Source organism: Erpetoichthys calabaricus, chromosome 2 (genome assembly GCF_900747795.2).
Source record: "Erpetoichthys calabaricus chromosome 2, fErpCal1.3, whole genome shotgun sequence".
NCBI classification, from domain to species: domain Eukaryota; kingdom Metazoa; phylum Chordata; class Cladistia; order Polypteriformes; family Polypteridae; genus Erpetoichthys; species Erpetoichthys calabaricus.
The window spans coordinates 250227375-250241648 of record NC_041395.2 but is presented as its reverse complement, the minus strand read 5'-3'; the positions used below and the strand labels follow the sequence as shown (position 1 = coordinate 250241648).

Here is a 14274-nt window from a genome sequence, read left to right as displayed (position 1 = left end):
CATGTGTAATCAATACAAGGTAATGTCTGTATGGGAAATGTACTATTTGTATAACATTGTTGTGTTTAGTTTTTTAAGTGGCTTGGAGTGATGTTCAGTTATCATGCCAAAATGAGTGATGCCAGTAATGGCACCCTATCTAATTCCATATCTGAAATGTTTTGGATGTCTAAGCTCCCAGTTTGCTCATCCTATTCTCCTTAGCGAAGAGCAAAATCCCACAACCCCTATTAAAACAATTACAGCTTGCACATGTTTCTGCAACTTACTCAAACCTCTGCAATCTCCAGGGTAAATTGTTTTATGACAGAACACATTTCATAATAAAGAGCGATTTGAGCTACAACAATAAAAAAACTTTCATGAGTGAGTAATTATGGTATTTTTATAAACCAAATACTTTCATTGCATGCTTGATTCACTAACAACAAAGCATAATATGTCATAAAAATGCATATTTTAATGGCAGTTCTAATGACATTTCAGCAGTCTGCAAAAATGACTGTTTTATTCAAGTAACATAATGTCAACACATTAGATGTTCATAAATTCTTGTTTAGTGTTTTCCTGGAACACAAGCCATATTCTTTGATGCTTCCATTTCTATTCAGCCCTTGCTTTTAGCCCTTCAAGGCCATTACATTTGTTTTTTTAATAGCTTGCAATTAGCTGCATGTATATGTATATATTTTCTAAGTTTTTTCAAAATTTTTAAAAGTGTTTTACATTTCTAATCGAAATGTGTTCATTTGATTGGAGTCATGAGAAGTGTGGAATTTATAACAGACACTGAATTTTAATATGTGCATTAATTTTGAAATAAAAGAATTCAAGGTTCCATGTTTGATTGTGTTGCTTACTTTATTGCATTAAAATAAAGAATAAACTTTTTCTCTTCTGTTACACGTTGTAAGTGAATTGGATTCTCCCAGTTTTTTGTCCCCAATTTTGACTGATGTCTAATCCTCAAAGAGAAACTTCTGCACAGTAACAAGTGTGCACATCAAACACTTTTTGCATACTCATTCTCATTTCTAACTCAATGATAACACACTAATCATACCTGATTAGACCTCCTCATCATTAGCACCATCTGCTTACAGCTTCTCCTGGGATGTTCCTAGGCTTATCGAGAGATATATTTTCTTTATCACGTCTTTATGGCAGGCTGTGTCTTGGACATGCAAAGCAACGGGTTCCTTGTAATTTGGAGCACCTAGACTTTCAAACCCATTTTTTTTCATTGGTCAGCAGTGTAACATTATAATATCTGGTAGAATTTGGCTGCATATATAACCTTCTTAATGGCTCTGTTTGTTTGATTTTCTTCATTACACCAGTTTTTCAGTGTATTATCTTGGTTATTAGTATTAACAATAAATTATTTTCTATATTTTTGCCCCAGAGAGTGACGAAATATTATGTGTTGGTCAGGCATCCAGGTAAAAATATCCAAAGCACTCTGTATATGCGACAATTCTACAACTACTGTTACTGCTATCAGTTAACCAGGAAAGGCATCTCATTTCTACCACTTTAAGTTGTGACTTTTTGCAGACTTTACTGAAAACTTGGGAACATACACAAGTAGGAACTTCTTCAGAGTATGTAGCACAACTTTACCAATGCTCTATGAGATATTAAAGAGCATTAGTACTGTCATTGCCCCATCCATTCTTTGGTTAGTCTCATAATTACCTCGCTCATTAACACGATCTTAATGTCCTTAAACTCCTCTATCTTGGAAAACAGCTGCTTTTCTCACACCTTAACAGATCAAGCCAGTCTTCTATCAATGAACCATGATCTCAGACAAGAATATGCTGAGTCTTATCATAAAAGCTCCACTTTGTACTAAAGATGGTAGTCACATGAGACTAAAAGAGCACTGTCATTCATATGGAACAAAAATGTAACATTTTGGTCCTCAAAGTCTCTGTTCTCTAAGACTTAGCTGCATCGTGATCATGATATTCTGAAAAAGAAAGAGAAAAGGCACATCCTTGATGTAGTCCAAAACTCAGTCCTACATATTGGGAATTTTACTAAATGCCAATAATGCAAACCAGTACAGTAAATTAAAGGAACACAGTAACAGTCCAGAAGCTCCTCGCAATTGCAGCATCTCCCAATGTAATGTTTATTGTCACACGGTTGTAAGCCAACTTTAGATCAACACTAGAAACAAGAAGACAGGACAGTTGTTCCCAACTCCATAATGCTTCTGCACAAGAACAGCTCAATATTTTCCTTGGGAAACATTACGGAGTGTAACCTCAGGAAGTGGAAATCACAGTCTGGTTCAAGTTTTCAAATTTCAGGCCTCTGCTCAAAGCTGCCAATCCACGGGTACTTTAAATGCCACCATGCTGCAGTTTTTAGTGCTTTTAACATTTCTGGGTAAATCTTATTCTATGCTCCCTGCATTATCATTGTAGAGTTTCTTAATAACAGCAATGACATCTGTCACAGAAAATGGCAAATTCAATCTTTTGGGGTTGGGGTCTAAGTTTCACACGCTAAGAGGTATGGAATAAATGATGATACTTTTACTTAAGACATAACCCAAAAATTATAGGGAGGCTCGCTCTTTTTTTACAGAACACATTATTTCTATATATGATACAATGCAGCTTGGAATTTATTTTATTGCTGTCTTGATGTGGGGCGTATCAGTACCTTGCTTATAAAATGGGAAATATTTCTGTTATAGTCTCATCACTTTGTTTTATTATGCAGGATGCATTTGATGTCTTGGCTGAACATTTTGAGTTTAATGAGAACAAAGGACACTGCCTGGCATTTATGCGAGCCTCCTCTGTGTTAAAATCTCTCTCTTACACCATTCGTAACTACAGAGACTTAGAAGGCTTAGCATGCTTGGGACCACAAACAAAAGCTGTCATTCAGGTAATAAGACATTGTTGTGTCATTTTTATTTCTTGCTCTCAACTTTATTTTGCTGTCATAGGATTGTTCATTCTTGCTAAGCAGTTTTCATATGGTAATACTGCAAATTGTCATAGTAAAGTTATTAAGGAATGCTTTTTAGACCTTATATTTAAGGAATTCTGTGCACCTCCACTTTCTGTAACACTTCCATGGGTATAGTATATGTAAAATAAACAATATCCCTTAAATTGCAATACTGTACAAAATGTTTATACTGGTCTTTCTGCTAAAACTCATATTCATAAATGAGATCCACCTTGATTAAATATTTATTTAAAAAAGAAAGAAAAAAGAAGGCAATCTGCAAATTAAATTATGTTTTTAAATGTTTTGTGCTTTTAAATATCACATTTGGGCTTGGAAACTGTAATATTAAAAATAAGCACCAACCCCACAAATAATACAGTATGTATATTAATACTTATGCTGCACACAAATGCAAAACTTGTTAAAAAATAAGAACCACTGCTGAGAATCTTTTTATTTATTTATTTCTTGTCTAGTGTTGCCAAATTCTGTAAGAATAAATTCACAAAATACAGGAGTGTTTTTATATTATGCCTTCCAAAATTCTTAAACCTGCCATGTGTTCTTGTTATCTCGTTGTAAATATGCATTAAAATGTACACTGGAAAGAAAAAATGTGTTTTAAATTAAAATAAGGTTGCAAGCAATGCTGATTTTTCAGCACTGTGCTGCTTTGTTATTAAGCTGGGAAATTCTGTTTAAAAGATATATTTTACATTTTTTACCATGCAGCTGTAAAAACCTTAAATCAGCACTTTAGTGTCAGCAGAAAATTAAACGAAAATAATATGACTGCTTCCCATAGATTAAAACTAGGCATTCCCAACAAGGACTAATACTCTGGCACATAAGCTAAATTAAAGAGTTTGTAGTGAACTTCCTCCACCATTACCTTTTCTATTAAAGGATTCATTTCAGAACTGTACCTCCTCTGTATAGAACACAATTCACATCTTGATTCCTCAGGTTAGCTGCCAACATAACCATTTTCTCTTGATTGTTGTACAATCTTTTCCACCTCCTTCAGGAACACCTGGATTTGAGTCTCCTGCTATTTATGACTGCTGCTCATTTCATTAAGTTATGAGGAGCCAACAATGAACTCTCAACAGGCAACCAACAGGTTTGGAGTAAAGAGCAAAACCATAGTTGAGTCCACCTTGAGAACATTCCCAGTTAGAGTATTCAAAATCAAACAGGGGTAGGCTAGCCTTGTCACTGTTAGCAGCCCTGTTTACAACAGAATTTTGTATGATCTATACACACACACACGCGCATGCATGCACACTGTCAGAATAAAGACACAAAGATCATCATGAGGGTTTGTGGCAGCCATCTGTATAATATACAGTTATATCCATAAATATTTGGACAGAGACAGCTTTTTTCTAATTTTGGTTCTGTACATTACCACAATGAATTTTAAATGAAACAACTGAGATGCAGTGCAGACTTTCAGCTTTAATTCAGTGGGGTGAACAAAACGATTGCATCAAAATGTGAGGCAACTAAAGCATTTTTTTAACACAATCCCTTCATTTCAGGGGCTCAAAAGTAATTGGACAATTGACTCAAAGGCTATTTCATGGGCAGGTGTGGGCAAGTCCGTCGTTATGTCATTATCAATCAAGCAGATAAAAGGCCTGGAGTTGATTTGAGGTGTGGTGCTTGCATGTGGAGGATTTTGCTGTGAACAGACAACATGCGGTCAAAGGAGCTCTCCATGCAGGTGAAAGAAGCCATCCTTAAGCTGCGAAAACAGAAAAAACCCATCCGAGAAATTGCTACAATATTACAAGTGGCAAAATCTATAGTTTGGTACATCCTGAGAAAGAAAGCAAGCACTGGTGAACTCAGCAACGCAAAAAGACCTGGACGTCCACGGAAGACAACAGTGGTGGATGATCGCAGAATCATTTTGATGGTGAAGAGACACCCCTTCACAACAGCCAACCAAGTGAACAACACTCTCCAGGGGGTAGGCGTATCGATATCCAAGTCTACCATAAAGAGAAGAGTGCATGAAAGTAAATACAGAGGGTGCACTGCAAGGTGCAAGCCACTCATAAGCCTCAAGAATAGAAAGGCTAGATTGGACTTTGCTAAAGAACATCTAAAAAAGACAGCACAGTTCTGGAAAAACATTCTTTGGACAGATGAAACCAAGATCAACCTCTACCAGAATGATGGCAAGAAAAAAGTATGGAAAAGGCGTGGAACAGCTCATTATCCAAAGCATACCACATCATCTGTAAAACACAGTGGAGGCAGTGTGATGACTTGGGCGTGCATGGCTGCCAGTGGCACTGGGACACTAGTGTTTATTGATGATGTGACCCAGGACAGAAGCAGCCGAATGAACTCTGAGGTGTTCAGAGACATACTGTCTGCTCAAATCCAGCTAAATGCAGTCAAATTGATTGGGCGGCGTTTCATGATACAGATGGACAATAACCCAAAACATACAGCTAAAGCAACCCAGGAAGTTTATTAAAGCAAAGAAGTGGAAAATTCTTGAATGGCCAAGTCAGTCACCTGATCATAACCCAATTGAGCATGCATTTCACTTGTTGAAGACTAAACTTCAGACAGAAAGGCCCACAAACAAACCGCAACTGAAAGCCGCTGCAGTAAAGGCCTGGCAGAGTATTAAAAAGGAGGAAACCCAGCATCTGGTGATGTCCATGAGTTCAAGACTTCAGGCTGTCATTGCCAGCAAAGGGTTTTCAACCAAATAGATAGATAGATAGATACTTTATTAATCCCAAGGGGAAATTCACATTATTAAGTATTAAAAATGAACATTTTATTTCCAGTTATTTCATTTGTCCAATTACTTTTGAGCCCCTGAAATGAAGGGATTGTATTAAAAAATGCTTTAGTTGCCTCACATTTTTATGTAATCGTTTTGTTCACCCCACTGAATTAAAGCTGAAAGTCTGCACTTCAACTGCATCTGAGTTGTTTCATTTAAAATTCATTGTGGTAATGTATAGAACCAAAATTAGAAAAAAGTTGTTTCTGTCCAAATATTTATGGACCTAACTGTATCCTGGCTGCAAAATGGTTTAAATAATTGTGATATGTTCACAAGTCGGAGTCCAGAACAGAAGTCTTTGAGTTAAGATGGTGGCTTTGTAGGCCAGTTAAGCAAGTGACACCATCTCTAGGGCTGGAACCGGAAGTGTTGTCTAAGTAACTTTGACAAGGGCCATATTGTGATGGCTAGACAACTGGGTCAGAACATCTCCAAGACAGCAGGTCTTGTGGGATTTCCCCAGTATGCGGTGGTTAGTACCTACCAAAAGTGGTCCATGGTAGGACAACTGGTGGCAGGGTCATGGGCGCCCAAAGCTCACTGATGCATGTAGAGAGCGAAGATTAACCTGTCTGGTCTGAGCCCACAAAAAGAGCTACTGTATAAACAGATTGCTTACTAACCTAATGCTGGCAGTGACAGAAAGGCATTAGAATACACAATGCATCACAGTTTGCTGCATATGGGGCTGCGTAGCTGCAAACTGGTTAGAGAGCGCATGCTGACCCCTGCCACTGCCTAAAGCATCTACATTAGACACGTGAGGGTCAGAACTGGACTATGGTGTGATGAAAGAAAGTGGCCCGGTCTGATGAATCACATTTTAATTCATGTGGCATGTGTGCTTCATTTAACTGAGGAAGAGATGGCAGCAGGATGCACTATGGGAAGAAGACAAGCAGGCAGAGGGAGTGTGATGCTCTGGCCAATGTTCTGCAGGGAAACTTTTGTTTCTGGCACTCATGTGGATGTTACTTTGATATGTATTACCTATCTTAAGATTGTTTCAGACCCTGTACACCCCTTCATGGTAACAGTGTTCTCTGATGGCAGTGTCCTCTTTCAGTAGAGAATTGTGTCCTACACACTGCAAAAATTGTTCAGGAATTATTTGAGGAACATGAAAAGAAATTCAGGGTGCTGATTTGGTCTTCAGATTCCCCAGATCTCAGACCAATTGAAGGCCTTGCTAGGATCATTCTCAATAGGATCCTTGATCACCAGCGACCAGAGCAGTCTGGTTTTATGCCTAAGAAGTCTGCCATTGACTACATCCTGGCATTGAGGGTTCTCATCAAGCACAAATGCAAATATCAGCAGCATTTCTTTGCATTCTTTGTTTTTTTTCATAAAGCGTTGAACTCATTTGATCAAGTTGCCCTGTGTGATATCCTGAGACTTTGCAGGATTCCCCCGAAGATGGTGGATATCTTTGCTGGCCTGTACACTGGTACTGTGAGTGCTGTGCAGACTGGAGGCAGAACCTCTGCGTTTTTCCCAGTTGATTCCTCTCAATGTTTGCATGGACTGGGTGTTGGGCAGGGTCGTGGGGTTCAGCGGCTGTGGGGAATCTGTTGGTGAAGAAAGATTCACTGATCTTGACTTGTGATCTTCGCAGAGTCAATGGAGGCTCTGATCGGGGCGCTCGAGAGACTGAGTGAGGAATCTGAGTGTCCGGGCTTGCGAGTGTCCTGGATAAAAACCAACATCCAGGCCTTTAATGACCTCTTGGACACAGCCATCAGCAGTGTGTCTGTCTGCAGAGGGAATGTTGACCTCGTTGAGAGGCTTACTTACCTCAGAAGTGACATTCATGTCTCTGGTGACTCTTCTTATGAAGTCAGTACATGGATAGAGAGAGCATGGGGGGATCATGAGGTTGCTGGAAAGGGTTCTTTGGTTCTCCTGATATCTCTGCCAAAGGACAAAGGTCCAAGTCTTTAGTGTCCTGATGCTTCCTGTTTTCCTATATGGTTGTGAAATATGGATGCTATCCAGTGACCTGACCTGAGATGAAGACTGGACTCCTTTGGCACTGTGTCTCTTTGGAGAATCCTTGGGTACTGCTGGTTTGACTTTGTGTTGTTTGAGTGGTTGCTCATGAAGTCCTGAATGAGGCACATTACCTGCACTGTGAAGGAGTATCAGTTGCAGCACTACAGCCATGTGGTGCAATTCCCTGTGCGTGATCTGGCTTGCAGGATCCTCATTGCTGGGGGCCCGAGTGGCTGAACCTAGCCAAGGGGACACCCACATAACACCTGGCAGATACACATAGATGGTCATCTCCAGAGGATAGGACTGGACCGTGTATCTGCCTGGGGTATTGCAAGCTGGGTTCCTGAGGTGTTTCGTCATATGGTGGGTGTGGCAATGTGCTGAACCCAACCTGACTTTTTTCTGTTAAAAATTTCCTTTATTAAGTTATAGTTTTAGTTGTATATACCACCTATGGAAATGAAGAGTGGAATGAATTTAATGGCATGGACCACAAACACCTCGGAATGGGCACGTTGAGATTAACAAATTATACTCTGTTGAATTCATTTCAATAACATGATGCATCTGCGCTTAGATTTAACTGCTAGAATGAAAGACCACAAAATTTTCCAGATGGTTCCAAATGAATATGGAGATTGTTATGGACATAATGACTTGATATAATGCTATATGCACTGTATAGTCACTGTCACTGCTTGCATAAATAATTTGGCTTTAGAAGAACTGATTCAATGTAATTATTTTGCTCTTTTGTTTTATGTTTGTATACCAGAAGTATTGTTGAATGAGGAGTTGATCGAGAGCTAGCTCTGGTCATATTGTCCTCTGTGAAATACAGTATATGGCCATCATTTTTAGCCCAGTGCCTAGGTTTCATTTCATGCATTCAAGAGTGCATACAAGTTTTCTTAAGTAGACTTGTAACATTTTATTAGCGGAGTGTCTTTCTTTTTTTTTTAATGTTCCTTTTCCTTAAAGCTGTTCATCTGGAGTTCAGCTGTGACCAGAATTTAAGAAATTGTCAACTAAAACCAGACAGCTGCCAACTCAGTACCCGTGTCTGGCCTACCTTGCGATACTAAGCAAATTACTTAACGTGTCTGTGCTGAAAGTGTAAAAATAAATGTAAATAACTGGATTATGTGTCTGTACTTATGAAGTGCCTTCAGTATAGAAAAGTACTGTATAAATTTTTTTTTCAAGTATTTCTTTCTCTTTTAAATGTGTGTTGATGCACTTACTTTGGTATTGCATCAATATATTGTTGTAGATGTGATTTTTGAAATTTAAATTATTCATTAAAACATATCTGGGTACCACTTTACAATTTTTAGAGCTAGTTCTGTTTCACTGGTGCTCGAGAAACTGGCGACAAGTACAACAATTGAGATAAAAGGAGAACAGCGTTTAAAACCAGACATTACACAGAAAATGCTAGGTAAAGTGATTGAAGCAGCAAATAATCAGAAGAATTTTCTTTTTATTGTAGTGGGTGGCTTAGTGGATACCTACATATTTGCTACTTTTGTGTTCTCCCTTTGATTATCCCTCCTATGGGATAATTTTGTTAATAATAGTTTGGGATTGTTGCTGGGTACAATGGTCACTATGAGAGGACTCACCTTGTGGTGGACTTGCTGTTGTTACAGCCATTTTATTGTATTGTACAGACATGTCTGTTCCCAAAGCCATGAAAGTTGTAGCAGCTCATCTCCCCCTCATATTGCCCATAATGTTTTGTCTCAAGCTTTAAGCTAGACATATGAGAATATCAATGTGCTCCAGCACAGTGAGTGCAGATTCTGAAACAGCCCTTGTATTTTTTTAGACAAAAAACAAGGATTGTCCCTGTTGTATTCTTAAAATAATCTTTCTGTTGTTTCTCATAAAACTTAAGGAAAAGATGCAAAGTTAGCATAACATTTCACAAACTTGTTCATGCAGAACTGGTCTAAGAACTGTTTGCTTTTATGAAAAGTCCAACATGGTTCATAAGACCGGATAAACTTGTGAAATGTTAGTTGTACTTTTTTTTTCAATAATCCAACAGTAAAGGTAAGGTTAATTTAGTCTGGGATTTAAGGTGAGAATTTTGAATTATAGAAACCAGAAGCATACAAGATAAGTACAATCTGCAGGAGAGTGGCAGAAATGTTCAATGGTGATAGAGGGGGCAGGAATCAAAAACACAGGTACATAACAGCTGTCATTTTTCAGCCAGGGTTCCTCCTTAGAGTTCAAATTCATGTTTTACTCCCATTAGGGGTTGCCGCAGCAGATCATCTTCTTCCATATCTTTCTGTCCTCTGCATCTTGTTCTGTTACACCCACCACCTGCATGTCCTCTCTCACCACATCCATAAACCTTCACTTAGGCCTTCCTCTTTTCCTCTTCCCTGGCAGCTCAACCCTTAGCATACTTCTCCCAATATACTCAGCATCTCTCCTCTGTAAATGTCCAAACCAATGCAATCTCTATATAAGCTGCGTATGATTGTGTCTGATCCCCCAAGAGGTGGGCCACCAGCAAATGACTGGCAGGAACTGCCATCTGTCCTATAAATCTGGAAGGATGAATGTGTTTAAGAGTGGCGAGTTCTTGGACGATTGTGTTGTCCTGGATTTTCTAACCCATGCTCTATTTTTAAATACTTGGATTCTATTTTGGGACTTTGTTTGCTTGGGACTGCCTGAATGCTTTGAGCAATTCCTTTATGTTTGTGTGTTCATTGGAGCTTCATGTTATGTCTGAGCATTTTATTTAAGAATACACCCTTTTTATTTTATAAACAGTCCATGGGGGCCTTTTTGTATCTCACCTGAGTTTGATAGTAAATCCCCCCAAGTACTTTGGGACTCTTTACTGCTTCAGACTCTTAGTCCAGAACAACAGCACTGTTATCCATGTACATATAAATAAAGTATTCAAAGAGAGCAGATTAGTTTTTTCTTCATCTAGCAAAACCAAACAAACAAACAAAATCATTCCTTGGTCATTCTGTGTTGTGTAAAAGTGAAATTGGTTGCCATTGTTCTACCCATCAATAATTTAAAACGCGATATGCCTAAAACCTATCAAATAAAGAATGCTCCAAGCAAAAAAAAAAAAAAACAAATTTTGCTGGCATCAAATTCATCATTAATTGGGTCTAAATTAAAATGCCAGAATTCTGCTGGTATTCTGCTTATAGCAATATTGTACCATTTTGATATCAGGGATTGATAATTCAAACAAAGGAAATAGCATTAAATAAACCATCTTCAAAATCATTCTTGCCATTAATGCCCACTAGTGAATTTGTGACGTTTAAGGAAGCCATTTCCATTCCAAAGACAGAAAAATATTAGTCCACTTCTCTCCCTAGTAAGTTTTGAGCTCTTTTTTTCTGCTGGGGTACATATTTACTATATTGGGGCCTGTGACATGGTTGTCACAAACAGCCTTTTGAGCATTACTGAAGTAGTAGCTCATCTGCAAATTCATCCAAGACAGCTTTGGTTTTCATAAGGGTTGTGCCTTATGATTCCAAGTGAGCTAACCATCCATCTATCCATTATCCAACCCGCTATATCCTAACTACAGGGTCATGGGAGTCTGCTGGAGCCAATCCCAGCCAACACAGGACGCAAGGCAGGAAACAAACCCCGGGCAGGGCACCATCCCACCGGAGGGCACACACACACACCAAGCACACACTAGGGACAATTTAGAATCGCCAGTGCACCGAACCTGCATGTCTTTGGACTGTGGGAGGAAACTGGAGTACATTAGAACATTAGAACATCAGCACACTCTAGACAAGAACAGGCCATTCAGCCCAACAAAGCTCACCAGTCCTATCCACTTATTTCTTCCAAAAAAACATTAAGTCGAGTTTTGAAAGTCCCCAACGTCTTACTGTCTACCACACTACTTGGTAGCTTATTCCAAATATCTATCGTTCTTTGTGTAAAGAAAAACTTCCTAATGTTTGTGCGAAATTTACCTTAAACAAGTTTCCTACTGTGTCTCCGTGTTCTTGATGAACTCCTTTTAAAATAACAGTCTCAATCCACTGTACTAATGTCACCTCTTAAACCTCTTTTGCTTAAACTGTATAGGCTCAGCTCTTTTAATCTTTCCTCATAATTCAACCCCTGTAGCCCTGGAATTATCTGCTAATCCACCTATCTTGTTATCATCTGCAAACTTAACCAGCTTGTTACTTATATTCCTATCTAAATCATTTATATATATTAAAAATAGCAGCAGCCCTAGCACTGACCCCTGTGGAACACCACTCTTAACATCGGCCAGTTCTGATGAAATTCCTCGCACCATCACCCTCTGCTTCCTGAGTCTGAGCCAATTCTGCACCCATCTAAAAACATCACCCTGAACTCCAACTTCTTTTAATTTGATGCCCAAACTCTCATGCGGCATCTTATCAAATGCTTTCTGAAAGTCCAGATAAATAATATCATATGCACCACTGTGATCGTATCCTTTTGCTGCCTCCTCATAGAATTCCAGCATGTTAGTAAAACAAGACCTCCCTCTTCTGAACCCATGCTGACTGTTCCTAATAACTCCTGTCCTTGCCAGGTGTTGCTCAATCTTATCCTTAATAATTCCTTCCACCAATTTTCCTGTGATGCATGTTAAGCTTACTGGCCTATAGTTGCTTGGATCTGCCCTGTCACCCTTTTTATATAATGGGATGATATTTGCCATTTTTCAGTCCTTCGGAATCTCTCCAGTGCGCAGCGACTTCCTAAAAACATGTGTCAAGGGTTTATATATGTACTCGCTAGCCTCCTTAAGAACTTGAGGGTAAATATTATCTGGTCCTGGTGATTTGTTTGATTTCATCTTATTTAATCTGAGCAGCACTTCTCCCTCTACAATTTCCAAATCCCTCAGTACCTCCTTAGTAGTCCATGTTACCTCTGGGAGGTTATCTACTTGCTCACTTATGAACACCCAGAAAAATGTAAGTTTAGGGCATCCGCTATTTCACTGTCTGTATCTTTTAATTCCCCTTTACTATTTCTGATGCACTTGACCTCCTCCTTGACTGTTCTTTTACTACTAAAATACTGAAAGAATCTCTTAGGCTCGGCTTTCGCCTTATCTGCTATATTCCTCTCCAACTGTCTTTTAGCCTCCCTGATATCCTTCTTAATGGTTGCCCTCATGTTCTCGTATGCTCTACGATTCACTTTGCAGTCATTAGTCTTATATGCCTTATAAGGCAGTACCCGGAGGAAACCCACGCAGACACGGGGAGAACATGCAAACTCCATGCAGGGAGGACCCGGGAAGTGAACCTGGGTCTCCTAACTGTGAGGCAGCAGCGCTAACTGCTGTGCCACTGTGCTGCCCCATGAGCTAACCAAAGAACACCAATCAGGCAGTCCATGTTTGATTTGTTGCTTACAATAATGCTGAAGGCCTACAGAAGCTTGTCCAGTGTTGGACTAAGTGTGTTAATAACCTGACAATTACAGTGGTGTGAAAAACTATTTGCCCCCTTCCTGATTTCTTATTCTTTTGCATGTTTGTCACACAAAATGTTTCTGATCATCAAACACATTTAACCATTAGTCAAATATAACACAAGTAAACACAAAATGCAGTTTTTAAATGATGGTGTTTATTATTTAGGGAGAAAAAAAAATCCAAACCTACATGGCCCTGTGTGAAAAAGTAATTGCCCCCTGAACCTAATAACTGGTTGGGCCACCCTTAGCAGCAATAACTGCAATCAAGCGTTTGCGATAACTTGCAATGAGTCTTTGACAGCGCTCTGGAGGAATTTTGGCCCACTCATCTCTGCAAAATTGTTGTAATTCAGCTTTATTTGAGGGTTTTCTAGCATGAACCGCCTTTTTAAGGTCATGCCATAGCATCTCAATTGGATTCAGGTCAGGACTTTGACTAGGCCACTCCAAAGTCTTCATTTTGTTTTTCTTCAGCCATTCAAAGATGGATTTGCTGGTGTGTTTTGGGTCATTGTCCTGTTGCAGCACCCAAGATCGCTTCAGCTTGAGTTGACGAACAGATGGCCGGACATTCTCCTTCAGGATTTTTTGGTAGACAGTAGAATTCATGGTTCCATCTATCACAGTAAGCCTTCCAGGTCCTGAAGCAGCAAACCAACCCCAGACCATGACACTACCACCACCATATTTTACTGTTGGTATGATGTTCTTTTTCTGAAATGCTGTGTTCCTTTTACGCCAGATGTAACGGGACATTTGCCTTCCAAAAAGTTCAACTTTTGACTCATCAGTCCACAAGGCATTTTCCCAAAAGTCTTGGCAATCATTGAGATGTTTCTTAGCAAAATTGAGACGAGCCCTAATGTTCTTTTTGCTTAACAGTGGTTTGCGTCTTGGACATCTGCCATGCAGGCCGTTTTTGCCCAGTCTCTTTCTTATGGTGGAGTCGTGAACACTGACCTTAATTGAGGCAAGTGAGGCCTGCAGTTCTT

The 14274-nt window shown here is 39.3% G+C and overlaps 1 protein-coding gene across 1 annotated transcript in view; it reads left to right on the top strand.

The window, feature by feature from the left end:
* Window positions 1-14274, top strand: part of dntt (deoxynucleotidyltransferase, terminal) — a 374911-nt gene that overhangs the window by 19067 nt on the left and 341570 nt on the right. The window contains exon 3 of the mRNA XM_028793415.2: window positions 2740-2910. Coding sequence (XP_028649248.2) covers window positions 2740-2910 — 171 coding nt within the window. The remainder of the gene's footprint in view (window positions 1-2739; window positions 2911-14274) is intronic.